At 51.6% G+C, this 26,602-nt stretch overlaps 2 protein-coding genes across 7 annotated transcripts in view; one reads left to right on the forward strand and one right to left on the reverse strand.

The window, feature by feature from the left end:
- Positions 1 to 39: 39 nt before the first annotated feature.
- TMEM183A (transmembrane protein 183A) lies at positions 40 to 14,799 on the reverse strand. Of its 5 annotated transcripts, XM_054181488.1 has the most exons (9): positions 14,641 to 14,799; positions 13,871 to 13,960; positions 11,076 to 11,231; positions 8,691 to 8,850; positions 7,381 to 7,561; positions 3,916 to 3,996; positions 2,595 to 2,750; positions 744 to 958; positions 40 to 369 (listed from the first exon to the last, which is right to left on the reverse strand). In XM_054181488.1, the coding sequence occupies exons 1-8, from the start codon at positions 14,735 to 14,737 to the stop codon at positions 773 to 775; spliced, it is 1,107 nt and encodes a 368-aa protein (XP_054037463.1). In that variant the 5' UTR covers positions 14,738 to 14,799; the 3' UTR covers positions 40 to 369; positions 744 to 772. The 5 variants fall into 5 exon arrangements, with proteins under 5 accessions (XP_054037463.1, XP_054037464.1, XP_054037461.1 ...); XM_054181489.1 differs by lacking the exon at positions 40 to 369 and having other exon boundaries at positions 646 to 958; positions 8,691 to 8,847; XM_054181486.1 differs by lacking the exon at positions 40 to 369 and having other exon boundaries at positions 646 to 958.
- Positions 14,800 to 18,500: 3,701 nt separating this feature from the next.
- PPFIA4 (PTPRF interacting protein alpha 4) overlaps positions 18,501 to 26,602 on the forward strand; it is a 63,792-nt gene continuing 55,690 nt past the window's right edge. Inside the window, exon 1 of one of the 2 annotated variants that reach the window (XM_054181435.1) lies at positions 18,501 to 18,554. The gene's annotated coding sequence lies outside the window, so the exon portion shown is untranslated. The remainder of the gene's footprint in view (positions 18,555 to 26,602) is intronic. The other variant, XM_054181436.1, reaches the window with a different exon arrangement.

A 26,602-nucleotide genomic window follows, 5' to 3' on the forward strand; every position in this document is an offset into this window, starting at 1 on the left:
CGCCGCTCCACTGCTCTTAGAAAAGACAGAGTCAATTCCTTCACCACTGCTTCAGTTATTTTAGTTTATCCCCTCCATCTCCTCTCCCTCCATTTATCTTCTCTAAAAAGCACCTTCTGGTTTTAAAGGTTTAGATCTTCTTCTCAAAGAGGAAACACCAGTGTGAGAACTTGCAGTATCTTTACATTCAAGAAAGCCTTTTGCCTTACAAATCCTCTTTGAAATAATTCCTTTGTTTGATCATTTCTGCTTTTTTCTTTCCTTCAGCTCCTATCTGTTGGACTGTGAATTCGCATTATTGTTGATCCCTGCTGCGTTGCTTACTGCTCCTCAGACACTGAAATATCACACTGTTTGAATGCAATCGTCCTGCAGTAAAACAAACATGGATTATTTTTTTTTGGTAAATTGTTTCTGGTCATATTAAAGCTGGAAAGTAAAACCTCGTCCTCCTTCCCGAACAGAAAACAGGACGACTTTCATTAGCACCAAAAGGATTTTTAAATGAACAGTTCCAGGGAGCTCCTTTCAAATCATAAAACATGAATTTTACATAAAAGTGTGTTTACAAATAGTTTCTGCTTTACACTCAGCTCTGCCCATCAACTGACCAGAAGTTATATACATACAGACTAGCTCAGTAGCTTCGACCACTTGCAAGGAGACTGCAGAATTTATTTAAGAAATAAAAATAGGATTTCCTGGCTCCTAGAAATTCTCTTCAGCCTGCCAGATTCAGTCACCTGCCGGCTCCTGCAGCCTCAGGAGAGCACTAAGCTTTCGGAGAGAAGGGGTACTGTGGGTGCCACCAATCCAGGAGCCGCACGCTATGCACAGGGTCCAGCACGACCTGCACTCCTTGCTCAAGGCGAGGTTTCTTGCCATTGCGAACCGGGGCGTCCTGGAACACCAGGCGCACGCGATGATGCCTCATGTCTGTGCTCACATTGATGGTGAACTGCAAGAAAGAGAGACCAGGAGGTGCTTTAGAAAAATCAAAGCGGCGAATAAACAGAGTTCTTAAGAGTTCGCTTTTAGATTTTGGTTTTTTAAGTTCCTCTAAATTATACAAGTCTAAGGTATTTCAGGTGCTGGCAGAGTTACGCTCTGAATCTACAGCACTGGATTCAAACCAGTTCTCTCTGGCTGGCAACTCCAAATAATAATGCCAGAAGTGAACCCCAAAGCAAGCGGCTGTCAGAGGAAGTCTGGAACTCACTGCCCTACTCTTACGTGAGGCCAGACCGAACCTCTCTTGGGCACAGGTCACCTCTGAAACGCAGACTTACAGGAACAGCCGATGTGCCGCCCCACGCTTTACCACTGCTCTTGCCTAAGCACAGCTGCTCTGCTGCTGTCTGGAGCCGAGTTTGTGGAATTTGGTTCAAAAGCTGCTCTCTCTCCCAGCAGTCAGCGACCATACACACTTTGAAAGCGTTTGCTCATATAGGTTTTTGCTCTCAGAACTCATTGCCGTAAGGTGAGGAGATATTTACTTGAGGAGGGAAGATCCCCTCTCCTGCATCCCTACCTCGTGTACCCTGCCGGAGTACAGACACCTCATCCGCCCCAGGACGCTGCACAACCACAGCTCCTTGCAGATTTTCTACATCATCTGTGTTTGCTGCACCCAAATAAGAAAGATCTGGTGGAAATGCAGAAGCTGAACCGAGGAGATCCTCAGCATTTCCTCTGACCATTAACCTTAAGATTCTGTCCTGGTGTGAGGTAAAACAGAACCCATTTTCTGATTTGTAATTTTACTTTTTAGCTGGGCCTCTTCTAACTGACTAAAGTCTGAAGTTAACAGCGTGTTGTTCAGAAACTGTTCACTCTCAGAGTGATAAGACCTGATTACACCAAGGAAGAGAGGCTCTTGCTTATACTTATTATTGCTCTAACGACCAAGGTCAGCTCACTTCGCTGTTTGCCCCGTTAGAGGGTCGGAAGCGGAGAAGCGCAGAGGGGTTCCACCTGCAGGGAGGAGCAGACGGGACAGGTGACCCCAAACTGCCCAACAGGGTATTCCATCCCATCTGCATCACGCTCGGCATAAAAGCTGAGGGATCAAAGGGGCAAGGGGGCTCTGGCTCCCTTTTTCTTCAATGGCCGACGTCTGAGGAGGACCCTGTCTGTTCGTCTGCCTTTGATCCCGATCCGAGCATTCCTGACTCTAGTTCCAGAATTCAGCTCCCGTCCGTCGCTGACTCCAGTCTGGGACTTTCCCTGTGTCTGACGGTGACGCGATCGTCATCCTGGGAGCTGGATACAGTTTTGTATATATTGTATACTTTTTTCTTCAATTTTTATTATTCTATTATTATTTACTATTTTCTTATTTATTATTATTTTCATTAAAGTAGTCTAGTTCTTTTTCTGAACTCATAAATCTCCTTATCTCTTCCTCTCCTCTCTGAGGGTGGGGGGGGGAGGGCCATCCGTCGTTCCGATCGGCCAATCCAGCCAAAACCACGACAGCTTCCCAGACTCGATGCAGCAGTGTGATTTACACAGCACCGAAGAGGTGTCCTCTTCATCTCCTTACAGAAACGGCGCGCGCACAGTTCACCTTGCGGATTTCTCAAAACACTTACCAAGGTAAACGTCATGCCCATGACTATTGGCACGAATATGAAGTTAAAGGTGGTGATCTGCAGTAGACAGCAATCCTGATCCGGATTTGTATGGACTTCTTCGTACTGAATCGGTGGCTGAAGACCTTTGCAACACTTGCTCTTAAATCTGGGAGACTTGAAAGAGAGAGAGACCCATTTAGCTAAGCAGGAACCCATGATGGGAGTTTGGCCGCTTCTCACCAGTGCTGACTAGAAGGTTCCCACCGCATCCCCACGCTTTTGGGCAGAGCGTTACATAAACAACAAAAAGCCATCACGCAGGACAGGCAGTTTGCAGGACCATTTCTTCAGAGGGGAAAACTGCAGAATTCCCAAGGTTGCCCGAAACTACGTGCTTTTCCTGAGACCCATTACTGGAGATTTTCATTGGCAGCATTGGCTTTCTTCATTTCTCTGGGAAATCTTTCAGATTTTGGTCTACATTTTGACCACTAAAGTCAAATAGCCTATTTTTTGATAGTAATCAGCAGCGATGACCCAAAGGTTAGATTATCCAGCGCGACAAATGATCCACATCTTACAGTGGAGAAAGGACACCAGATGAGGAAATAAAAACATAGGATTCTAAACACCTTAGTAATACAGACAGAAAACTGAGTGCAGTTTCAGAGCGTGCTTTAGTCGATCATAGACTCTTCACGGTTGGAAAGGACCTTTGAGATCGTCGACTCCAACCATACACACACAAAAAAAACCCAAACCCCTACAATCTCTGCCACTAGAGCATGCCCTGAAGTGAAAAATCTAGACGTTTCTTAAACACCTCTAGGGATGGTAACTCAGCCCCCTCCCTGGGCAGCTGTTCCAGTGCCTGACCACTCTTGCAGTAAAGTAATTCTTCCTGATATCTAATCTAAACCTCCCCTGCCGCAGCTTCAGCCCATTTCCTCTGGTCCTGTCATTATTCCTCTGGGAGAAGAGGCCAACACCCACCTCTCTGCACCCTCCTTTCAGGTAGCTGTAGAGGGCAATGAGGTCTCCCCTCAGCCTCCTCTTCTCCAAGCTAAACATGCCCAGCTCCCTCAGCCTCTCCTCATACGACCTGGTCTCCAGAGCCCTCACCAGCCTGGTAGCTCTCCTCTGGACACGCTCCAGCACTTCAATGTCCCTCTTGTACAGCAGGGCCCAGAACTGAACACAGCACTCGAGGTGACTATCACCGGAGTCAGAGTTTCCATTTACTGTTCTGAACTCATAAAGTTTCCACCTTCCTTTCTACCACACAGAAAAATCATTACTGCTTCAAAAAAAGTCAGTCGTTCTGGTTCTTCTTTCATACCTGCTTTTTGAACTTGAAGTTGAATTCCCACATCACTTCTTGTCTGTTCCCTTCAATCTTTTTGCACCAGAAAAGCAGACACTGAGGTGAGGAAAAAAAAAAAAAACAAACAGGAAACACAAAATTATGAAACCCTTAAAGGCATCACTTTAAATAAGTTTTAGTAGAGCATAAAGGCTTCCAATTACAAACACAATTACATAGGAGCAGTTAGGAGCTGTTTATTCAAATTAATTATGTTCAAAGAACACACTCATCACTTAGGTCTCCAGTGTCAATTGGCCAACTCATCATGCAACTGGATGATACAACACGTAGCCACTGATGTGCTAAACAGAAAACTCCTGCTGCACAATTTGTCCCTTTCATAAGGCAGACACGAGCGGTCCAGATGCACCAGCTTCCCCCCCCCCGCCACCACGAAGTCCCATTAAACTGGAGTCCAAACAAGACTAAAGCGAGTAACAAGTAAAAACAGAATAAGGATGAAGGAAAGAATCCAGAAGGAAATGCAAAGACTGATATGAGCTGTGAGGTGTCAGACGAGAAAGTTCCTAAGCCACTTTGGTGTCAAAAGAAGATCTTGACATCACCAGCCACTGACTTCAGAGTATATTTCTATAGAAATATAGAAGACTATACTTCAGAGTACAAAAACACTGCCAGGAGAGCACAGTCTGATCAACCTACTGTCCCTTTTTAAAAGAAAGTGAGAGAAGGGCCTACAGCATCAGAGGTAACCAGCACCACCCTCCCACACAGACACGCACCAGGAGTCTTCCAATTTCATCCAGTTATCACTGTGTGGTCCACAGGATCCATCCCAGCATGCAGAACTCGTTCTAGTAGGAGTCCCAGCAGAACTCCTGTATTAAACTAAGTAGCAAATTCCCTTCCTACCAGTGAGTGGAAGCAACTACCCTTCAACAGCTGAGAAAAGAATCTGGCAAGTCAGTCCAGCCACCACTGAACACGTTTCCACACCACAGATGCCAGCCCACCACAGCTGGTCTTATCTTTTAACAGTGTCATCAGGAAAAGGAAGAATGATACGGGTGAAGATGACAACTCCCCATGACCCACACAGTTTCTCCCACACCAAGAGAAGGCCTGACTGGGCTGCAGGGTGAAGCACACATTTAATTTCATTCCAGGATGGTGTGACCCCAAATGAAACAAAGCCAGAAGCAGCCTCCACCATGGGAGCTCTGCAATCAGAGACTACAGGTGATACAAGACCCTTTACTTCAACTCTGAGTCATGTCCATAAACAAGAGTCCTTGAAGGACCTTTATCTCGACAATCTTCATGAGGTGAGCAACAAAGCTACGTGGAGTCAAGCTCAGAAACATGCGTCAAGTAACCTCCACCTCCAGGGAGGAGGTGGTCCTCAATTTTTTCCGACAAAAACATTCTCTTTTTTAACTCGGGTGAGCAGCAGATGCTGCTGAGTTTAACTCCACCATCAGTGGCATTTGTAGTTCACCTGCAGAGACAGCCTGGTCTAACAACTTGTTTGGTCATGGCAAGTAGTGAAGCACAAAATGGTCAGTACCTCCTAAGGGGCAGAGGATGTTGTCCACGGGTCAGCCGTCCTGCCCTTCAGACGCGCCGTATGGCCTGCCGCTCCACCAAAAATAATGGGGGTGTCTTTAAAGGGCAAACACTTCTGCTGACACCATAACGGCTCCAGTGTCCCACACAAGCTAGGCTAGGGAAAGAAAAAAGGAAATTAAAGAGGAAAAGCTAAATTTGATAACACCCGGGTCTGGGGTCTCCTCTTGCCACATGCAGTTTATGTAGGCATTTGCCATTAGTTTCAACGACCCGTAAAGGTACAACCAAAGCCCATGAAAGCAAGAACACGGGGAGGCAACGTCAGATCCTCCTCCGTACCCACTGTGCCGAGGCACCTCAGTGCACTTACTGCGTGCACACAGCTGGAGCTCAGAGTCTTGCAATGCAGTAGTACTGCAAGACCAGACTCAGGACGGCTCTTTTATGCTCCAAGGGGTTAGGTCAAACCTCCACTGTTCTAACAAAGCCTCGTCACCATTTAATTTCCTTTTTAAAACACAGAATAATAAAAGACTGCACTTCAGGAATCTTCCTCAAACTGTTAGTACAGTAGAAGCACTAGCAGTGGGCACCAAAGCCGTTATGATGTCAACAGGAATGCTTCCAAAATGCCGACCCTGCCAGCATCACCACAGGGTTCATAGCTGTTAACAGCCACGCTACCAGATCCGAGCAGCGGTGGGAAGTTAGACTCAGAAGGACTAGGTTAAACTGAAATTTCCTAGAAACATTTTGCTTTTTATTTTTGAAGAAAGATGATACCCAAACTGGGGATTCAGGAAGAGAATGAAGAGCTCTGCCTGCAGAGACAAGACTCCACATAGAACCGCGTGCTTTTCTCCTGCTCTGCAGCACCACCTGCTTGTGTTACTCCTGGATGCTCCCTAAGCAGTACGACATTTTTTTCCAGCATCCACCCAGGGAGAGGAAGGAAGACAGTCAGGATGTCACATACAGATAGGTGAGGTTGCTCTGTTTTGCATGGAAAAGAAAGTACAACTGTTGAACCAAAACCACTTCAGTTTGGCTCCAAAAACCTCACTCAACAGGTTTTTGACTTTGGATTTGGAGGGTGGAGAATTCACATTGTTGGTTAAGCTGCTCAGAGAGTATCAGCCAGTTGCAAGTTAAAACCGAACAAGAGACACAGAGGCATTTCCGAGTTAATGGTCAACAGCAATTAAAAAGAAATGGATATGCAAGTGCTCCAAGCTGGGATAGCAAAGGGAATTGCCTGCCCACACCAGAGACAAACCCTTTACAGCCCAACACAACTGCAGCCCCAGTCCCAAAGCAGACATTTGCTCTGCACGTTTGCCATGCTCACAACTTTGCTACCCTCCCTTGCCCAGACACCAAAGACGATGGATGACCTACAGGCACGTAGTATGAAATGACTCCCTTTCAGAGGCTATCAGTGTCACTTCTGATCTCTCCAGATGCCTGCTATGGAGAAAAGATGTATTCTGGCAGACAGTGTGAGAATAAAGCACAAGATATAAAAGCTGATCCTACTGCAACCTCCTTTCAGCAACTAATTTGCAAGAGAGGAGGGAGGAGCTGCAAATAGCCCTGGCAGTTCTGACATTCAGTGAGGCAAGTGCCTTTTTTGCTGATTACAAAGCTGTTGTGGTAGGACTTAGGCAGAAGTTACCCAGAAGAGTAACTAGAGTCCTCCGCAGTAGCAATTATACTGTACAAGTATAACAAGATACAAGTAACCAGCATCCCTTTAAAAGTCACTATTCAGAGCCAGTAATCATCCTACACCCAAGCTTCACTGGCGACCATCTAAACATCATCTATTTTTCTTCTAGAAAGAGAACAAAAAAACCCAGAAAGAGCAACATCTCAGAGATATCCAATGTCCTTCATGATTCCACTTACTCTGGAATTTTTTAAAGTGCTGGGAGTACTGTCTGGAATAGCTGGATTCCTGGAGACTCGAGACGCGAAAGGCTCATACATGTGATACAGCGACCGGATGACACACGCACGGAGACAGTGCAGCTTCTCCATGGATTCTGGCCGCAAGCGGAGAGGCAGGTATGCGTCCAGACTGTAGTGCCTGAAAAGCCAACGACAAACCCAACACACGCTGAAGGGTCAGAACGCCAGAGACGTGCAGAAGAGGTCTACGAAGAGATCAATGTTGAGAGAAAAATGTACATCTGATTGATCAGAGGAGCTCTTGTCAACTCTGAGTGCTTCAAGGGTTTTGTGCTGCTCGACATGGAATCACGTGACAGTCCTACAGAGCTCACCTGCATCAGCCAGGTTTCCAGCACACACATAAGCATATCATGCTACAATTCCCCAATAATTCCTTGCAGACAGTTTGCCTAGAGGGACCAGATGGTGTTTTAGCTGCAGGATACACAAAGGCCTGCAGATTCCTGCAGGTTCTCGAGGCTGACTTTAATTGAGCTTCACCGCGTGCTTGCGGACAGCTGCCTGAGCAGCCTGAATGTCTGCGCTCGAGAGGGTCATTCTTTGATCAGATGCAAAAGAAGCCTTTGGTAGGGAACTTCACGCTGAACAACCAGGGTGAGGATGACCATGGCTGCTGTTTGCTCTATACTCCTTGCACCTCCTGGGCAACAGGTATAGAAGTGTAAAGAAAAGGTGCTGTCCTGAAGGAAAGTGCAAATGACGTGCACCAGGAAGGAAGGATTCGTTTCAAGTTTCGACCACTCCTTTGCTCTTCTTCTCTTACTTTATTTATAACTTACTTCTGCCACAGCTCCAAAATGCCTTAGTTTCTCTCAGGTCACCCTAATTACAGGAAGGTGGCCATTGTCAAAGCTTGAGGCAGGGCAAGTTTTCTGTTGGTGATGTTTGCCTGTCTTGCAGTAAGGTAATGGCACTGACCTTACCGTAAGCACTTTGAGTGCTTTACACACAAAGCTCACTGTTACAAACAGGAGTGTGTAGGCCACGGCAAGCAGAAAAGCACACGATGCTTTGAGATTTTATACGGAGCATACAGGAATATGCCACACACATCCATTTCCGGATCTGAAGCACTTGCAATATACCACAACACCTTGCCAGATGAGGCCCACATCACCATCTCAATATGCAAACATCATAGGACCCTAGCCTGTAGGGAATTATTCCCTTATTTACCGCTCTGCAGAGAGCTGGTCATTGCTGAAGCCTCCTACAAACAGTCTGAAAAGCCTCTAGAATCTCACCTTCTGTAGAGCCTGGTCCAAAAGGCAGCAGTGCAAGTAACGGTCCAGGCTTTCTTGCAAATCAAAGAAAACCGGACAATGTCTTCGGGGCGAATGTAGGAAGCCAACAACAGCCAGATATCAATGGGGTATTCTTCTCCGCCACCCCCATCAGGATCTTCTAAATGCAATGAAGGTATGTTAGTTAGTGTAGTAAATAACCTCTTCATCAAGGCACATCTAGAGGCGTGTGCTTTAGTACTGAAATGTATATACACGCAGTCAGCCAAACAAGCCCAAGTTAGTACCAGTTCATTATCACTGCTATGGGTTTTCATCAGCATTCACTTGCTCATCCGCACAACCATTACACTTCCCCGTTGCTGGATATATGCCATCATTTATCCCCACTGCACTGTTTGCACAAGTGCAAAGTGGCAGATTCAAAGAATAATTCAGGCTGAAAAGGTTCTCTGGAGGTCTCTAGTCCAAACAGCCCTGCTCAAAGCAGGCAGAATTAGATCGTTTTGTTCAGGATCTCATCCAATCAAGTTCTGACTGTACCCAAGGATGGAAACTCCACAGCCTTTCCGGACCCTATTTCAATGAGTGACCCTTTCACAGCTGAAAAATAACACTTCAGTGGAGAAATAAAAATTGGATGGCAAATACAGAGACAACTGTATGTAAAGGAGGGCCAAGCTCATGCATTTTTATCCAAACTGCTCATATAACAGGTCATCCAAAAATGTTTTACACTAGAATTCCCTGAACATTGACATTGCCAAGTTTGCCAATTATTTGTTCAAATGGTCACAATAGTTTTGTAGGAGCTCTGCTAGGGAGGGCAAGCAATTCTCTTCAGCAACTGGCTAATCAACTGCTTTTCTTAAATCTGTAATTTCGTTAGAGCTTCTTGGATGGGAAACATTTAATGCAAATCAGATGAACAGAATGGCCTGTTCTTCCTCTCAGAGGTGTCAGAACTGCTCAACCAGAACTGAAGGTTCAGAAACTCCTTTCATTCCTGCAGTGTTTTTAAGTTAACACCACACATTTTTCCACATACATTGCTCCAACTTTAAGAGAAAAACACTATTTAAAGAACATAAATAGCTAAACAATATCAAGCATTAGAAACATTAAGAAAAGAGAAAGAAAACATACAACATGTACACAGCACTAACAGAAAAACCTGCTATGAGGTTTGTGAACAAGCAGCGCAAAGGCTGTGTTTAAGACTTGAGGGTGCCAGATCTAATCCTGAGCCAGCAGGTGAATAACAAAGGGCAGCACTTTATCCTCATGTGATAATTGCTACGTTCCTGGCCAAGGAAAGCTCTGGATGTGATCACTTCCCTACACCACTACAGATTTATGGCAGGCACACCCACAACGGGCTGTAACATCCACTTTGCTGCTGCTCTGACTCAGGAAGCCATCAAACTCCACAACTGCTGAACTGCAAAGTGCAGCCAGAAGCATCGTTGGTCTAGTACCATTTTTTCTTCCCTATACATGCAGCAGAAATAAGTAAGACAAGGTTGTGGTAGAACAGAATACTGTCTTTCCGGACTCGTAACTCCCATAACTCTAGCCACTCAGATATTTTTATATTCACAGAACCCGAAGGACGTCTTAATAAGAGATTAAACTCCTATCCCAGAGGAGTGCTGTGCACCTACAGTCTGCAGTGGATGTTGATGTGTTACATAAATTAGTATCAGCATCAATGAAGTTAAGTTTTTCTTAAGCTCAAGTTAAAATTTCTTTCTCAGTCTAAAAGCAACCTGTTATTAGAAACTCCTGCAGGGTTCCACAGTGCAGCAGAACAGCTGGTTGCTTACAGGGCGTTGCAAATTGCTTTCAATAGAGCAGGACAAATTGTAAATGCTGAGGGATACATCTCCCTGGAATTATCTTACTATGATGCCACCAGGGCCAAATTCACTCACTTGCTGGAAAAAAAAAAAAGCCTTCTATACCCATTTGTAACAAACCACAGCCTTGGAAACATCCTGAAAACAGAGCATTTGTTGGCAAAATCCACGCATTGTGGAGAGCAGTATTGTTTTTTCCCCAAAGCAAACCCTGCTTTCACCAACATGCGTTCAATGAAGTAACATGTCCAGTGGCAAAGTTTCACAACTCTTTCAAAGAGCAGCATTCGTTTACCAAGGTTGAGAGAAGTTTACGGAAAGCCACGAGCTCTCAGGCTTTGATTTCATGCCCAAAGACCCAAAGGCAACACCTCTGACTGAGTGCCAGCAGGTTTAATGGGATCGTGCACATACAAGTTAGAGAATGCCCCGTGATTAGCCTGTAAATAGCAATCATTAACATCACACGCACAGAAGACGCGGAAGCAGCCCACCCAGAGCCCCCAGGAGCCGCGGGTGACCATACCTTTGTGCCTTTTGCTCTTCTTTTTCCTAGATGCAGTTCGCCCGTTGACGCTTTCCTTCATATCCATTTCATCGCTGCTGTCACAAGACTCTCCCGATACAGAGAGAACTTCCTCAGCAGGAACACAAGAAGCTTCCAAACCACACAGGGATTTTACTAGAATGACAAGCAACAACACAGTCAGTATACCAGCAGAGAGATAAAGGTGATCCAAGTTCAGGAGATACTTCAGTGGAACCACTGCCAGAGCCACTGCTAAGAAACGAGGCACTAACTGCATTAAAGCTTTCTGGTGAGTGACAAGCAAGTAAATCCCGGGCCCCAGGATTACCTTGTCAGAGAAAGATTAGCACGGGTGAGTGAATTGAAAACATAATTATTCAGCTTTTTGTTTTAAAGAATGAACAATGAGGACGATTACCAGCACATTATGCAGACGACCCCATTGGTTTAGCTGAAGCTGTTTACAATTCTGAATAAAACAACAGGCTCTTTTTCTACAGCGCTAACTGGTTTCCCTGCATACCAGAGCTTCCTTGCATGACCACCCTTCAGCCTGTACAGAGCCAGCACCTACGCTGTAATTGTTCTGTGAACACAGAGAAGATACACTCCCTTCTCAGCAGGATAAAGAGATCCTGTGGCTGATGACACTCAACCCATCAGCGATATGACTAAGTGCCAAGCAAACGGGAACTCTACTCATCCTAGAACTTAGTGGAGAGAAAGGCTCTGGCCTAATGAGGAAAACAGCAAGTTGAATCAGTTGGGTTTGGGTTTTTTTGCTGATCCTGGGGAGATGTTTAGACACATCCCTGTTAGGAAATATTATTTTTAAAACTTCATCTGTAAACCAAGGGCTCATTAGGGCAGAAAAATCCACGTATGAGGCAGTAAGTGAAAAAGAAAGGTGTAGTCCTACATTACAGCTGCATGAGGCACTGTCATGGACGGATCAGCACTGTAACAGCATTACAAATGCTTTGCAAATAGTCTGTAAAATTCATTCAAGAAAGCTGAATTTCAACCTAATGTGCTTGGATGAAGAAAACTACTTCTACCATGAGGTAGCTGACCACGCCAGAGGAGGACTGCACTGCTCAAACTTTTCTAACCTAGCACAAACTGAAGCCCAGGAAGGTTTTATACATCACTGTTGCAGCCACCAGAGCCACTGGAGAGCAAGATGTACAATTTGAATTAAAGGGACAGAACGGCAGGAAAAATAAATAAATCAGAAACTGACCATAAATAAATTTGGGCAAGATGTTCTCATTTCTAACCACAGAAAAAGGTTTTGAAATGGTAAGACAGCAGATGGAAAGACAGTCTTAAGACAGAGCTTGACTGTAGCCACTGACTAGAGATACTTTCAGTGCTTTGTTAAATCAGTTCTACCTCACTTTGCACACTTTACTCTGTAAACTGTATGCATTTGTGACAGTGGTATCCCTCACTGTCAAATCATACTGCCCTCTCTACATTCCCTTTTTATAGTCAAAAAGATAAATAGAGGACAACACGAAAGGCAGCAAGTTATGACATCAAATACAGCCAAGTGGGAAAGGACAGCAACTGACGGAGATTCAGAAAAGGGTTTAGAAAAAGAAACTGCAAAGGAAAGCTCAACATCTGTTGACAACACATGCCCAATCACACACTGAATCACACTGCATTGCAATCTTGCAGAGAGGCACTCTCTCTTCACCTCACAGCAGTAATCCCCACCCCACCCCACCCCTGGGGGTTAGGACAGGGAGGGAAAAAGCTCAGGAAAACTCCACCTGGCCTTTGCTCCCCTCCTCGTGAAGCTCCCCCTGGCAGTCGCATGCAGTGCGATGTTTACTTGGAGCCAAGAGGCAGGAGGTGAGCGAGGCCAAAGGCTAAAGCTCCCTGGGCAGATGTTTTGGTCTCCTCCCAGCTACGGTGGCACCAGATAACACCGTGGCATGCGTCAGGTCAGGACTGCACCAGATAAGGCCGTAGCATAGCCCTGGGGCTGGGGAGGAGAGATCCTGAGGATCCCCGTATAAGGAGGGGAAAGCCCCAGTGACTCTGCACTGCAAAGACTGGAGAAAGGGGTTGGCAGGGAGCTGCAGGGACCTGGATAGCTGCAGCATCCAGATAGCATGGAGGTGAGCCAGAAACAGTGCGGGATTTTGACGAGGGGTTAAGCTGTACAAAGCAGGCAATGCCGGATGCAAGGACTCATTTGCATTTCTCAAGTAAACAGGGTGTGTTAGTTCAGAATGCTCCTGGCAGCTAAAAACCAAGGAGGAAGTAGATAACAAAATATTGCAATAACTTTCCAGGAAACTGCTTGTTTATTCAGTTCACCAAGGAAACAGCAACACCCTCAGAAGACCTCCTTGCAGCTTGTACCACAGAGGGGATCACATTTGACAGAACTATCATAACCTTACTCCCACTGAAAAGAATTTTACCTGCTAATAAAGCTGTCTATAGTTTTATATGAGGTAATAAAGTAATAAGGACTCCCATCACGCTATTTTCTGCTTCAAGCAGCAGATAACACCCAACAGCTAATGGAAAGAGGCCTCCCATTTCAGGCACTAAGTAAGACTCAGCAATTCTTACTGGACTTCCAGCATGTTTTCTACAAGATCTCCTAAGATCCTAAAAACCTGATTCTGGCAGAGGAACACAGACTCATTTTCAGGCACCAAATGAGACAGATTTTCTCAGGCCACAGAGGGGGAGTTTCCCACATGATGCAGAGGACAGCAAAACAGAGTGGCAGCCTAGGGAAAGCAGACTCCCTAGTGTAGACTCACCTTCCTGCTGAACTGCATTGGCCACAGCTTTTTTCACGCGTCCCGATTTCACGACAGCTGGGTCTGAGTTAGCATAATCTGCCACCGTCACTACAGGAGAGTCAGGAGACAGGGTGTCAGCGGGATTATGGATTACAGGAGAGCGGATAGAAGCTCTAAGAGCCGTCATTCTTTTAAGGGGACACTCCCCCTAGGAAGAGAGGCTTGGGCAGGACGTGCAGCTGCAGGAAAAGGAGCCCCAGCAGAGAGGTGTGGGCCAGAAGCCCCCAGCAGGCCCCTAGCCCAAGACCATCTTGGGTCTACCAGGCCCAAGGGATCCACTCCCCTGCCCAGCCCAGCCCAGGCCTCCCTCCACCTCAACCAACCAAACCCCACAACCCCCCTCACACGCAGCCTAACTCAAGTCTGGCTGATCCTCTAGGCCCAGGCTCCTCCTTAGCAGACCAAGACTCATTCCCCCACTCCCACACCGGGCCACACTCCACCCCCCACCCCGGCTCCAGCCGGAGCCAGCTCCCTCCATCCACAACCCCGAGTGGGGCCCGGCTCCCTTCCCCTCTCCATCTCTCCTCATCCCGGCCAGGCCCAGACCCCTCAACCCCTCGGGCGAGGCCACGTCGTCCCTCAGGCCCCAATCCAGGCCCAGCCCCTCTCCTCCGGCCGTCCCTCCCCGGCTCCCCTGAGGTCTCGTTCCAGGCCCAGCTCCCCTCGGGCCCCGGCTCCAGGCCTAGCTGGGCCCGGCTCCCCTCCGGCCCCAGCCCGGTCCTCACCGCGCTCGGAGCACACGTCGTCGGCCCGGAACTTGAGGCGTTTTCGGGCGCCCCTCTTGGGCATGGCGGCGGCGGCCAAGCGGCCGCGCGGGGCCATGTCCCGCCCGGGCCGCAGCGGGGCCGCGGGGACAGCGGGGACAGCGCCGCCCCCGCCCGCCCCGCGCGAGACCGTGACGTCACCGCGCCCCGACCCCGCCGGCGCGCCGCTCTGACGTCACGGCGGCGGGGGAGGGGGGAGCCCTGTCTGGGTGACCCCCTCCCGCTCTCCCAGTCACCCCAGTGCCGCTCACCCCAGCCCTCCCAGTACCGGCGGCGTGCGGGCAAACGCCCCGCCAGTTCTCCCAGTAACGCGGGTCCCTGGGGGGATTGTCCCCCTCGTGACAAGGGCTTCTGAGGTAACTGCCCCCTCACAGTAACAGGGGCACTTGAGGGGATCGCCCCTCACCCTCCCCAGTAATGAGGTTCTCTGGGGTAATTGCCCCTCAGTCCTGCCAATGACAGGGACCTCTGAGGTAGTTGCCCCCAGTCCTCCCAGTAACGAGGGCCTCTGATGCAAATCCCCTCCCCCCGAAGTCCTCCCAGTAACAAGGGGTGATTGCCCCCCCCAGTAATGAGGGTCTCTGAGGTAATTGCCCCTCACGGTAATGAGGGCACTTGAGGGGATCCCCCCAAGTCCACTACTGAGGATCTCTGAGGTAATTGCCCCCCGGCCCTCACAGTAATAAGGGCCTCTGATGCAACTCCCCCACACACCCCAGTCCTCCCAGTAATGAGGGCCCCTGGGGTGATTGCCTCCCCAGTAACAAGGGCCTCTGATATAATTGGCCCCTCACAGTAACAAGGGCACGAGGGGATTTCTCCCCCTGCCCCCCCGCCAGTCCAGTACTGAGGGTCTCTGAGGTATTTGATGCCAGTCCTCCCAGTTACCAAGGCCTCTGGAGGAGCTGGCTCCCCAGTGCTCCCAGTAATGAGGGTCTCCGGGGTAACTGGCTCCCCAGTCCTCCCAGTAACAGGGACCTCTGAAGTAATTGCCCTCTCACACTGACAAGGGCCCCAGGGGGATTTCCCCACCCAGTCCTCCCAGTAATGAGGGTCTCCGGGGTAACTGGCTCCCCAGTCCTCCCAGTAACGAGGGCCTCTGATGCAATTGCCCCCCCCAACCCCCCAGTCCTCCCAGTAACAAGGGCCTCTGAGGTAATTGCGCCCCCCCTCCCAGTAACCAGGACCTCCGACGTACTTGCACTACCCCCCAGTAATGAGAAGCTCTGAGGCAATTGCCCCTCCCAGTAACGACTCTCTTGCGCCCACAGCCCCCCGCGCACTTCCCTAGTGCCAATATCTGTGTGATCCCCCTCCTGCTGCCCTCAAGCCCCCCGTTCCGGCCATGCCCCTGACCCTTGGGGTCTGCCACCACGCCAGGGTGCCCCAGCCAAGCCCCCCGCCACCCTGCAGACAACCACCGACCCGGGACCGGGAGCTCAGCCTGCACCACCGGCCCCAGTGCGCACCCCAGGCCTTCGTGGTGGGCAACGCTTCACCCGCGGGTGTGCTGATGGGTGCTCGTCAGCTGTAAACTGTATTTACTGTTTCTTTTAGGGCTAAATTGGGTGCTCGGTGCATGTGGAAGAAGTGATGCCACCTCATGGGGGAAGAATCGCTTAAAGAGGATCCACAAAGGGAAATGGGAGTGACATCCCAGAGTCTGACGGTTATTTCAGGCATCCCCCAAATGCTTGTGCCACGCTGAAATGGGGATTTGGGCACTGCCAAGAGCAGATCCTGGTTGGGATTCCCAGCCAGTCCTGGGGGTGTCCAAACTGGGAGGCTGGTGGTGTCCCGCTCCCCTCCTTTGGGATTTACACAACGGCAGAAGGGCACAAGCCCTGTGCCCCTCTCCCTCTCCTCGATAGGCACTGGACAGCCCCAGCGTGCTGCGTTTTCCGCCTGCGCTCCTTTGCTCCAAGACCAGAGAAGCTGATCCAGCTCTTGGGAGGCCAGGGCCACAGTGAGATGATTTCAGGGCTGTGGCTTCATCTCTTGTGCCTCCCCGGAGCAAGGTAACGCACGGGATACAGAGAAATCCAAATTTCTTCTGCTTTCCAGGCACGGCCAGGAGCTAACGGTGTATATAACTTACTTCCTGACTGTGTTTCTTTCTCTCAGCATTTTTAAAAATACATTAAGTACATTTTATCAGCAAAAAACATATCTGATGATTGAGAAGACTTTTGATCATCCCAGACAGGAAAGGCCATTCCTTGACAGAAATGCTATTTCTAATTCATCTGTTTTTGAAACAACTGATAAGAATAAAGGGGAATGGCAGTTAATACTACCAGATCCTGGCACCGATGGCTCTACCCACCTCTTTGGTACTTGAAAATGTTTTCCTTGGACTATGCTATTCATCACCGTTATTTGAGAACTGTATCACTTTTAAAAAGTAGCGGTTGTCTCAGCTTGGAAAACTCTGGCACGTGGAAAACCGATGAAGTTTTACCAACAACGTGAAGGTGGTTGTTTGCAAGCCTGACTTGCGTTCGGATCCAGCACACTCGCTCCTTCAGCGTGTTGGGGGCATTTACCTGAGACCTCCCCGAGGTCGCCAGCAAAAATACCGAGGAATGAGCTTGCCGTCCCTGATAAAACCTGGTGGGATGAAGGAACCGGTGCTGCTCTCTGGTGATGCTGGTGACCCCGCTTGTCCCCTGCTGCGATGCTGAGAAGGGCTCTTTGGTGATGGCCTGGGTGAGGGATGCCCGGGGATGCTGATGGCTGTGTGAGGGTAGAAGCAGCATCTTGTGGTTTCAGGGGCCCTAAATTAATTGCTTATCTGCTAACGACCCCTCCCTGAGCTGGGCAGGGTGCTGGGGTGTGCTAGTTCTTCCTTCGGCTGCTCCCGCCGCACTTTTCTGTCTCAAATCCCATTTTAGGGTGCAAGAGACTCTCCCTGGGGAGGGACCCAAGGGGGACGGTTCAGCCTCCCACACCCACTGCTGACAAAATAAGTAGGGGTGACGCACCCCGTCCCCCCACAGGCCTTGTCAGGGCAAGGAGGGGACCATGGGGAGAGTATGGGGCTCCCCGCCTTGCCCCATCTTTGCTCCTCACGTGTCTGGGTGGGAAAAAGACACCCAGGGCCTGGCTGCCCCACTGGCTGTGCCTGCTCCTGCCTCTAGGGCTGAATGAGACCCCCTTGGGAGTTTTCTGCTCCCCTCCCCCCGGGGGTTCCTGGCCCCCCAAGGGATTTTCCTGTCCCCTCAAGGAGGTTTCTCTCCCCCAAGGCGGGTTCCTACCCCCTGGAGGAGGTTTCTGTCAGCCGGGAGGTGGTTTCTGTCCCCCAACGTGGGGGTTCTGTCCCCAACGGATTTTCCCGCCCCCCCAAGGAGGTTTCTGTCCCCCAAGGGGGGTTTCTGTCCCCCAAGGTGGGGGTTCTGTCCCCCAGGGATTTTCCTGCCCCCCGAGGGGAAGTTTCTGTCCCCAACGGATTTTCCCGCCCCCCCAAGGAGGTGTACCCCAAGGGGGGTTTCTGTCCCCCAAGGTGGAGGTTCTGTCCCGCAGGGATTTTCCCGCCCCCCCAAGGAGGTTTCTGTACCCCAAGGGGGGTTTCTGTCCCCCAAGGTGGGGGTTCTGTCCCCAAGGGATTTTCGTGCCCCCCCAAGAGGCTTCTGCCCCCTAAGGGGGGATTCCTGTCCCCCCGGGGGGATTCTGCCCCTCTAGGACGGCATTGCCCCCCAGGGAGTTGTCTGCCCCCCAGCCCCTGTCCTGCCCCCCCCGACCCCACCCCACCCAGTGGGGCGTGGCCGTGGGCGTGGCCAGGCGTGGCCCGTGACGCAGTGGGCGGGGCGGGGCGGGCAGCGGGAGGCAGCGGCGGCGGCGGCGGCAGCGGCGGCTTCCAGCGACTTCGGCGGTCGGTGAGTGCGGGCGGGGCCGGGCGGCCCCACGCTGCCCACGGGGGATGCTTCGCCCCCCGCGGGGCCGGGAGGAGGATGCTCTGCCCCCCTGGGCCCCCGGTGGGGCCGGGCAGGGGGTGCTCAGCCCATCTTCTGCCCCCCCGGTGGGGCTGGACTCGAGGGGGCTTTACGGCTTTTGCCCCCGCCGGGATGCTCTCCACCCCCCGGGGATGCTCTGCTGCCGCTGTGGGGCTGGGCCGGTGGGGCTTTGCTCCCCGTTGCCCCCCGGGTGGTGCTGGGCTGGGGATGCTCTGCCCTGCCGTGCCCCGCGGGGATGCTCAGTCCCCCGGGAGGGGGTGCCTCAGGCCGGGAGTGCTTTGTCTCCCACCCCGTTACCCCTTGGAGGGGGTGTCTGAGCCAGGGGGTGTGCTGAGCTCCCCCGTTTCCCTTGGGTTGAGTCTGGGCTGGGGAGATGCCATCCTCACCCCGGAGCTGTGTTGGGGGGGGGGCTTGCTGTCCCCCAGCATTAGCCCCAGGCCGGGCCTCTGAGCCAAGGGGTTGCTGTGCCCCCCACACCACTGGCCCCAGACCAGGGGGCTGAGCCAGGCAGATGTGTTGCTCCATCCCCGCTGGGGTGCAGGCAGGAGGGGTGAAGGGGTGGACGTATCCACCCCGCTGGAGGCTGCACGGTGTGGGGGGGCAGTGATTCCTGTAACCCAGGAGTGGGGAGGGGGGTTCATTGATGTTCACCTGCTCTCCCCCTGGCAGCCCCCCAGTATGGTCCCAAGCTGTCCCTTTGCACCCCCTACCCCCATGCTTCCACCTTACGCTGTGGGGGGGGAGGGCAGGCATCCTGGTGAGACTGGTCTTACCCTGGCCTTCTCCTGCTCCTCTGATTTCCCAGCACTGAATCCTCCCGCCTCCTCAGTACTGTCTCCAGCCCACGAGCATCTGCCCTGCGAGCATCCACCCAGTACCAAGCTCAGGACTGCATCAGCCCCATGAGCATCCGCCCTGCGAGTGTCCCCCCAGCACTGAGCTCTGGGCTGTATCAGCCCCAGTGAGCGTCTGCCTGTCACCGAGTTCTGGGCTGGACCAGCTCCTGGAGATGCTCGCCAGACAGATGCTCGTGGGGCTGATTCGGCCTGGAGCTTGGTACCAGGTAGTTGCCCACCAAGCTGGGCCAGCTCAGAACTGGGCAGGTGCTCACCAAGCTGGTCCAGCCTGGATGTTGGCACTGGCTGGATGCCCATTGTGCTCGGGGCTGGACCAACCCAGTGAGCATCCAGCCAGCCTGGCTAGCTCCAGCTGTGCTCACACTGGTTCCCATCCTCTGTCGGCTGGTGCCGTCTCGTCACGGCTGTGGCAAGCTGCCTCCAGACACCATGATTTTCTCCTGAATAATACCAGTCTTAAAGGGCTTGTTTATCCCCTAAATTGTATCATTATCACAGCAATTGGCTTAGGAAGCTGGGTTTTGTTAAAGCTGTGCAAAACCTTCTGGGAACGCCCTGGTTTTGGCCAAGTCAGGGTTGGCAAAGTATTCATTTAAGCTTGTTTGCCACCATCTGCTCATACACTGGAATGAGGTTCTGCTGGTGGGTTTGACACCACCGTGCCACTTTGCGAGCACGAGTTGGTGCAGAGGAAAGGTGTGAGCTGGAGTTTGGTATCTGGGTGAACGTGCCTATGCGGTTCCGGAGTTTCTTGGTTACAGTGGTGCCCAGGCTTTAGAGGAGATGGAAAGTTGATGTCTTTGTAGCTCTGATAGTCCGGGAGTCTCCCGTATCTCTGCTCTTGGGGACGCCACAATGTGCTGCTCCCTGTGTCTGTGGGTGGTGCTGGCTGGGGAACAGGACTGATTTCTGGGGACTTCCCTGGAGATTTGTCAGGGAGCCGCCAGCACAGGTCGCTGGTGCTGTCGCCCCGGCACTTGGAGGTGCTCAGGTGCATGGTTGACTTCCCAACTTTGGTGCTCCTCCTGCATCTCTTTCCCAGGAGGCAGACGAGAGGTAGTTTGGGTCCTATATCACTGGCTGGAGGGTCAGGAGGACCCCCTCAAACTGGCATGTTCCTGAGACACCAGTGGTGGGACTGAGGGACAAATCTGGCTTTTCGGGGTGGCCAGCTCAGCTGTGGCTTGGCAGATGTGGGATTAAATGACTCATCCATCTCCGTGCAGCTTTCTGGCTTCATGGTGAGGGTGAGTGAGTCTTGCTGTGCACCGGTGGCTCGGTCCAGCTGTGCCTCGGCACTCGCCAGCAGTTGAAGTGCAGATGCTGGGGGATTGAACTGGCTGAAGATTTGTGTTCCTGCCTGTCTCAATTGTCTCAGAAAGTGATGGGAGTAAAAACCACCCTGAAAAACTCCTGGTCTGTGTCTTTTGAGGGCCCTTTTTGCAAGCCTTGCCCTTTCAGACAGCTCCCGCTGGGGTGTGGGGGATAGGGACAGGGACGAGGGTGGTGGTGTGAGGAGGAGGGGGCTGAGTGAGTGTGAGCTGGGTGGGTGATGGGGTTGTGGTGTGCTGGCTGCGATGTGATGGTGGCTGTGAGTCAGTGCTGGGTAAGAGCCTGACACTGAAGCTGTGGGAGGCAGCCCTGGAGCCTCAGAAGGTGCTGAACCCAAACTGGGACCCAACTGGAAATGCTTCTGGAGGTCACCACTCTCTGGGGACAGGGAGTGACTTTGGCATGGGTGTCTGTCCACTGCCTGGGCAGTGCCATTTCATGTTTTCCAGCAAAGCAGAAAGATACGGGATTCTTTAGCAAACCTTGAAACCTTATTTTACAATTCATTTCCTCCTCGAGAATGGTTTAGTGAGTCTGAGGTTTCCCAGACAGCTCCCAAAAGTGAGCTGGGAGGTCTCCGGGCTATTAACTGGAGGGGAAGGAGATGTTGGATCCATTGCCCGTCTCTCTTCCCAGAGAGGTGTTAAATGCAATAACAAAGTCCCACTTTACAGATGCTCCCTGTGGAATGCCAAGCGCCAAGTGTGGAGGTGACGGTCCTGAGGGAGGGTGAGGGCTCTGGCGTGGGCTCCGCAGGTGGGTCCAAGCCCTGGCCAGGCTCCTGAGGGACGCAGTTGGGAATTATCAGTGCTGAAAGGGCTCCTCTGTGAGCAAACGATGCCAAAAAGCTTGGAGGTGGGTGCACGTGTGGGTGTGCTCACACGAGTTGGCATTTGGGAGGGAGGAAGGGAAAATATCACATGAAACAACTGCAGCGTTGGGGGACAGGTCTGCATTTGGGCCCATCTGGAGCAGAAGTAGTGAAAAATGATTCAAGACTCTTTGCTAAAAAAAGTTCCGCTGATATGATTGGATTTTGCTTCTCTTTGTGCTGTGGTCAAGCAGGTTAAAATCCTTGTGGGGACATCATGAAGCCCTCTGTTTAATTTGCACACAGAATCACAGAATGGCAGGGGTAGGAAGGGACCTCTGGAGATCACCCAGTCCCACCCCCTGCCAGAGCAGGGTCACCCAGAGCAGGTGACACAGGAACGCGTCCAGGCGGGTTTGGGATGTCTGCAGAGACGGAGACTCCCCCACCTCTCTGGGCAGCCTGTGCCAGGGCTCTGCCACCCTCACAGGAAAGAAGTTCCTCCTCATGTTGAGATGGAACTTCCCATGGGCAAGTTTGTGCCCGTTGCCCCTTGTCCTGTCCCCGGGCACCACTGAGAAGAGCCTGGCCCCATCCTCCTGACACCCCCCCTTTCAGTATTTATAAGCGTTGATAAGATCCCCCCTCAGCTGTCTTTTTCCAGACCAAAGAGACCCAAATCCTCCAACCTTTCTTCATCAGAGAGATGTTCCAGTCCCCTCAGCATCTTGGTGGCCCTTTGCTGTCCCCTCTCCAGCAGTTCCCTGGCCTTCTGCAACCGGGGAGCCCAGAACTGGCCCCAGTGCTCCAGCTGTGGCCTCCCCAGGGCAGAGCAGAGGGGGAGGATGAACCTCCCTCCACCTGCTGGCCACGCTCTTCTTGATGGACCCCAGGATGCCATTGGCCTTCTTGGCCACCAGGGCACATTGCTGGCTCATGGGCACCCTGTTGTCCCCCAGGACTCCCAGGTCTCTCTCCACCGAGCTGCTTTCCAGCAGGTCTCCCCCAACCTGTCCTGGTGCAGGGGGTTATTCCTCCCCAGGTGCAGCACCCGACACTTGCCCTTAATGAATTTCATAAGGCTTCTCTCCGCCCAACTCTCCAGCCTGCCTGGAGGTGAGGATCCCCTAAGGAATGAAGTGGGTGTTCATCTCTCATTTTTGTGCAGATCTGTGTGTGGAGCCACCCCCCTGCCCCTCAGCCCCTGTGCAGCGCTGGTGGTGCAGCGAGGAGGTGGAGGGATCCTGGAGCTGGGTGCCAAACCTTTGCCAAAAGACAGGGCCAAAAGTCACTGGCCAGGAGGGGACTCACCCTGTGTCCTCCAAGTTGCCCTTCCTCTCCTCAGTCTCCACCCTGGTGTTTTAAATCAGCTCATGGGTCTCTCGCTCCAACGCTGTAATCCTGCAGGACTGACAAGGCTGGAATTTATCTGAAATGCAGATATATTTTTTTTCAGCTCCCGGTTTCCAGTTTCTGCCACGCTTCTCTTAGCAAGTGCGAGGAGGCACCGGCTGGGTGGCTGCCTTTAATTGCATTGGGAAAAAAAAAAAAAAAGGAAGAAAACGAGTGGCAGATGAGAGCTCATTTCCCCCATCCTCATGTCCGTTGCGGCCGATTTCCAGGAGAGGGCAGTTCCCAGGGTTTTTTGCTGCGTGATGCCTCTCTCTCCCGCAGCCTCTGAGCCGCCGTGCCGAGCCCCTGCCGCTGTGTGCCTGCGGGTCGCGGAGGCAGTGCCATGCCAGGGAACGCCGGGGCACGGGCCCAGCTCCTCCGCGGGGAGGTGAGATGTTGACAGTGTGCGGCCGATTTCTTTAAATAGCGAGCACTGTGCTGCGAGGATGTGCGGCAGGGAGGGATGCTCTTCCTGCTTGGACTCTCCATCCATCCTCTCAGAGGGGAGAGGATCCATCGCCAGGGAGGGATGGCACAGCAGGGGAAGGGACCTCCTCCCAAAATCACTGCCCATCCACCAGGCACATTGATTTAAAGCTCTCGTTTACACCCTTTCCTGGTAGAAATGAATTTTCTCCATGATTACAGATGGGTTTTACCTCCCTGGCTAGCATCGTTGGCGGTGCGGCTAATGTGCCGGGACAGAAGAAACGCGCTGCTGTGGGGCTGGCGGCCGCGTGGTGCCCTGGGGGGTTTGATAGCCAGGAGGTAGGAGCTGGGCTGCACATCGGATAGCCGGAGCCTGGGGAAAGGGGGATGTTCGGCCGCACTGCCAGCCCAGTGCTCACCTCTCAGGGAGTCTCGTTAGTGCAGTGCATCCTCAAACGGATCCTCTCCTGCCAAAGGCTGGCCTTTCCGGCTTCCAAAATCTGGAAGGGTGTTTATAGCCTCGCCGTGGCATTAACACAGGTGTCATAAACATGATCTCAAGTTCTTAATCGTGAATAAAATATTCACGATTTTATTGGCTGGTGGTGGTGCCTACTACTATTCTCCATCCAGAAATTCATGGTTCCAGGGGCTGCAGACAGTGAGGGGAAAGGTGGGCTTGTACAAAGTTTACAGCCTCAATAATCCAGTTAATCTGCCCAGTAATTCTGTGCCCAGCAGCTATACTAACTAAATCTTGGCCTCTTTCGAGCATCCCCCCCCAGACTGTTTTGCAGGAAGGAGTCAAAAAAGGTCCAGAGATTATTTTTGGCTGTGGCTGATTTATTCGCACGCTGATCAGCCAGGAGAGGAAGTTATTCTGGTCCCAAACTGTCCCACATAACGCGCAAGTACCTTGTGCGAGTGCGATTTCTCTGGGCGAGGTTGCGAGATGACGTTCTCCTTTGAGGGACTGAGCTCTCATAAAGCACCTTGTTGGCTCGCTGTCCTGCGAGCCCACTCGGGGAGCTCAAATCAGGCCAGAGCCCCACAGCCAGGGGATACGGGCTCTGCGCCCTCCTGTCCTTGGGGACAGAGCTGAGCCCTGTGTCCCTGGGGTGACGGAAAGCACTGTGCCTTGACATTCCTGCTCCATCCAAGGGAGCACCCAGCTAGATTGTGGGTCTCCCTGGGTGAGACCTGGGTTTGGAGGGTGCAGGGCAGCGTTTCGAGGCTCGTTTGGGCACAGCATTGTTTCGAGGCTCAGGAAGCACCGCGGTGTCTTGGCCAGTTTCTCTGCAGGGTGGGGTAGCCGTGGTGCTCTGAGTATCTTCTCCCTGTGTTTGCTTTCCCTGGTGTGCTGCAAAGCTGAGCTCCCCGCTTTTGGGAAGGGGTGGTGGGAATGAAGTGTTGAGGGTGGGCACGGCCAGATCCTGCTTTTCTCCTGTGTCTGCACAAGCGATTGTTTCCATGGGGCTTCCCAGTGTCACCACAGCTGGTTTCTGGACAGGGCAAGTTGGGGTCAGGCAGGGTGGGCATCACTGGGATGTGTTGCTGCTGGTGCCTTTGCCATCCTGTTGTGCCGGTAACATGTTTACCTTCCAGCTGAGGATGCGTCCCCCTGCAGAGGTGCTGGTTGCAGTGGAGATCCTGTCCCCATGCCACCCCTCATAGTTGCTGTGGGGCTGGGGGCATCAGCGGTGGCGACGTCCGACGGATGCACTGCTGGCATGGGCGAAGGGGGACCGGATCCCCACATCTGCAGTGCGGAGGCAGGCAGGGCCGAAAGTGAGCCCGACATTTGGGCGAAGGCAGACCGGGGAGGATTGCAGGAGGCTTTGTGGGTAGAGAGGAGCTACAAACCCAAGCCCCTAAAGGACCCAAGCCCCTAAAGGACCCATGGATGTGTTGAGCGAACCAAATGCTGGCTGCTGCTTTGCTGCTTGGAAAACCTGGCTGTGCTAGAGAGCAGATGAGTGGAATTCCTGGAGATTCCCATCTGCCTGCTGAGAGTTGCTGTCCTCACTCCTCGCCAGCATCAAAGCACCTGGAGGCAGGTGCTCGCGAGTTTCTTTGGGACACCGGGGATGGAGTGAGGTCTCTAAGGTCACTGCCAGCATCCCTCAGAGAGACCCCTCCCTGAACCTTTCTGGGGGCTTGGGCTCTCCAGTCACCACGTGCAGAATAACATGGCTTAACTCATTTTAACCCATTAAGTGTTTAATTGGAGCCAGAAGGCTCATCTCTCCTCATCTGAGCTGTTTTTCCTTTGAGCCCAGATCCAGAAAGGGTTTGCTTTGCTGCTTTTACCTGTCTGATATCCAGCTGTGCCACCCAGAGAGCAGCTGGTGTTTGAGGGAGAGAGAACACTTCCCTTTGCTCCTCCCCAGCGTCAAAACCTGGATGATAATCACTCGATTATTAACAACACTTTGGGGCTGCCATATAAAAAAAAGAGCATTTCCCCCCCCTTTTTATCATCTGCTTCTAGTTAATTTAGTTACAAGACTTTTGCAGTGGCCATTTTTGGAGATGGCGATCAGAGCATCTCTGCAAGCAGAAATGGCTTTCATTCTGCGTGTCCTTTGTGTTTACACATATATAAAGAAATTTTGTCCCTTAAAATGAAGCTGAAATAAGCCCCAGCATTGCTGATCACTGCATGGCTCTTCACGAGCACTGGTGTCGCTTTCAAATCACACGTCGTCAATAAATCTAATTCTAACTGCCCTGCAGCAAATGGCATCAGCCTGCACTTTGAGATCTCTCCCACACGCACTCCCGCTGCCTAAAAATACCAGTGCTTTAATTCTCAAATGACTTGGCTATTGTACAGCCACCGTTTTTTTATTTAAATATTGCTGCATGGCTCAGTGCAGGACATCTGTTACGCTACAAGGGGTGAAATTGTGCTCTTGAGATCTGGTCCTTAAGTAAGGCAGTGGCTGTGTCGATCTTTGGGGCAAATGAACGTTTATTACTTTTACTCTCTGTGGTGTGAGGTGTGTAAATCAGGGGTGCAGCAATGTTCAGGGAAGCGGGATCCAGGAGGGGAAACTCATCCCTGATACGGCATCAAGCGAAATACCCCCCAAAACTCATCCTTTCCCCAAAGAGATGGACCCTCAAGTGGTTGCCAAAGAAAATGC

The sequence above is a fragment of the Rissa tridactyla genome, chromosome 21 (assembly GCF_028500815.1).
Source record: "Rissa tridactyla isolate bRisTri1 chromosome 21, bRisTri1.patW.cur.20221130, whole genome shotgun sequence".
NCBI classification, from domain to species: Eukaryota; Metazoa; Chordata; class Aves; order Charadriiformes; family Laridae; genus Rissa; species Rissa tridactyla.

Bases quoted from the DNA above. Each gene is read 5' to 3' on its own strand.
- TMEM183A (XM_054181488.1), bottom strand. From the start codon at position 14,737: ATGGCCCCGCGCGGCCGCTTGGCCGCCGCCGCCATGCCCAAGAGGGGC. The intron at 7,562-8,690 runs GTGAGATTCTAG...TTGGCTTTTCAG, and splicing joins TGGACCAGGCTCTACAGAAG to GCACTACAGTCTGGACGCAT. The intron at 2,751-3,915 runs GTATGAAAGAAG...CTCTCTTTCAAG, and splicing joins ACTTCAAGTTCAAAAAGCAG to TCTCCCAGATTTAAGAGCAA.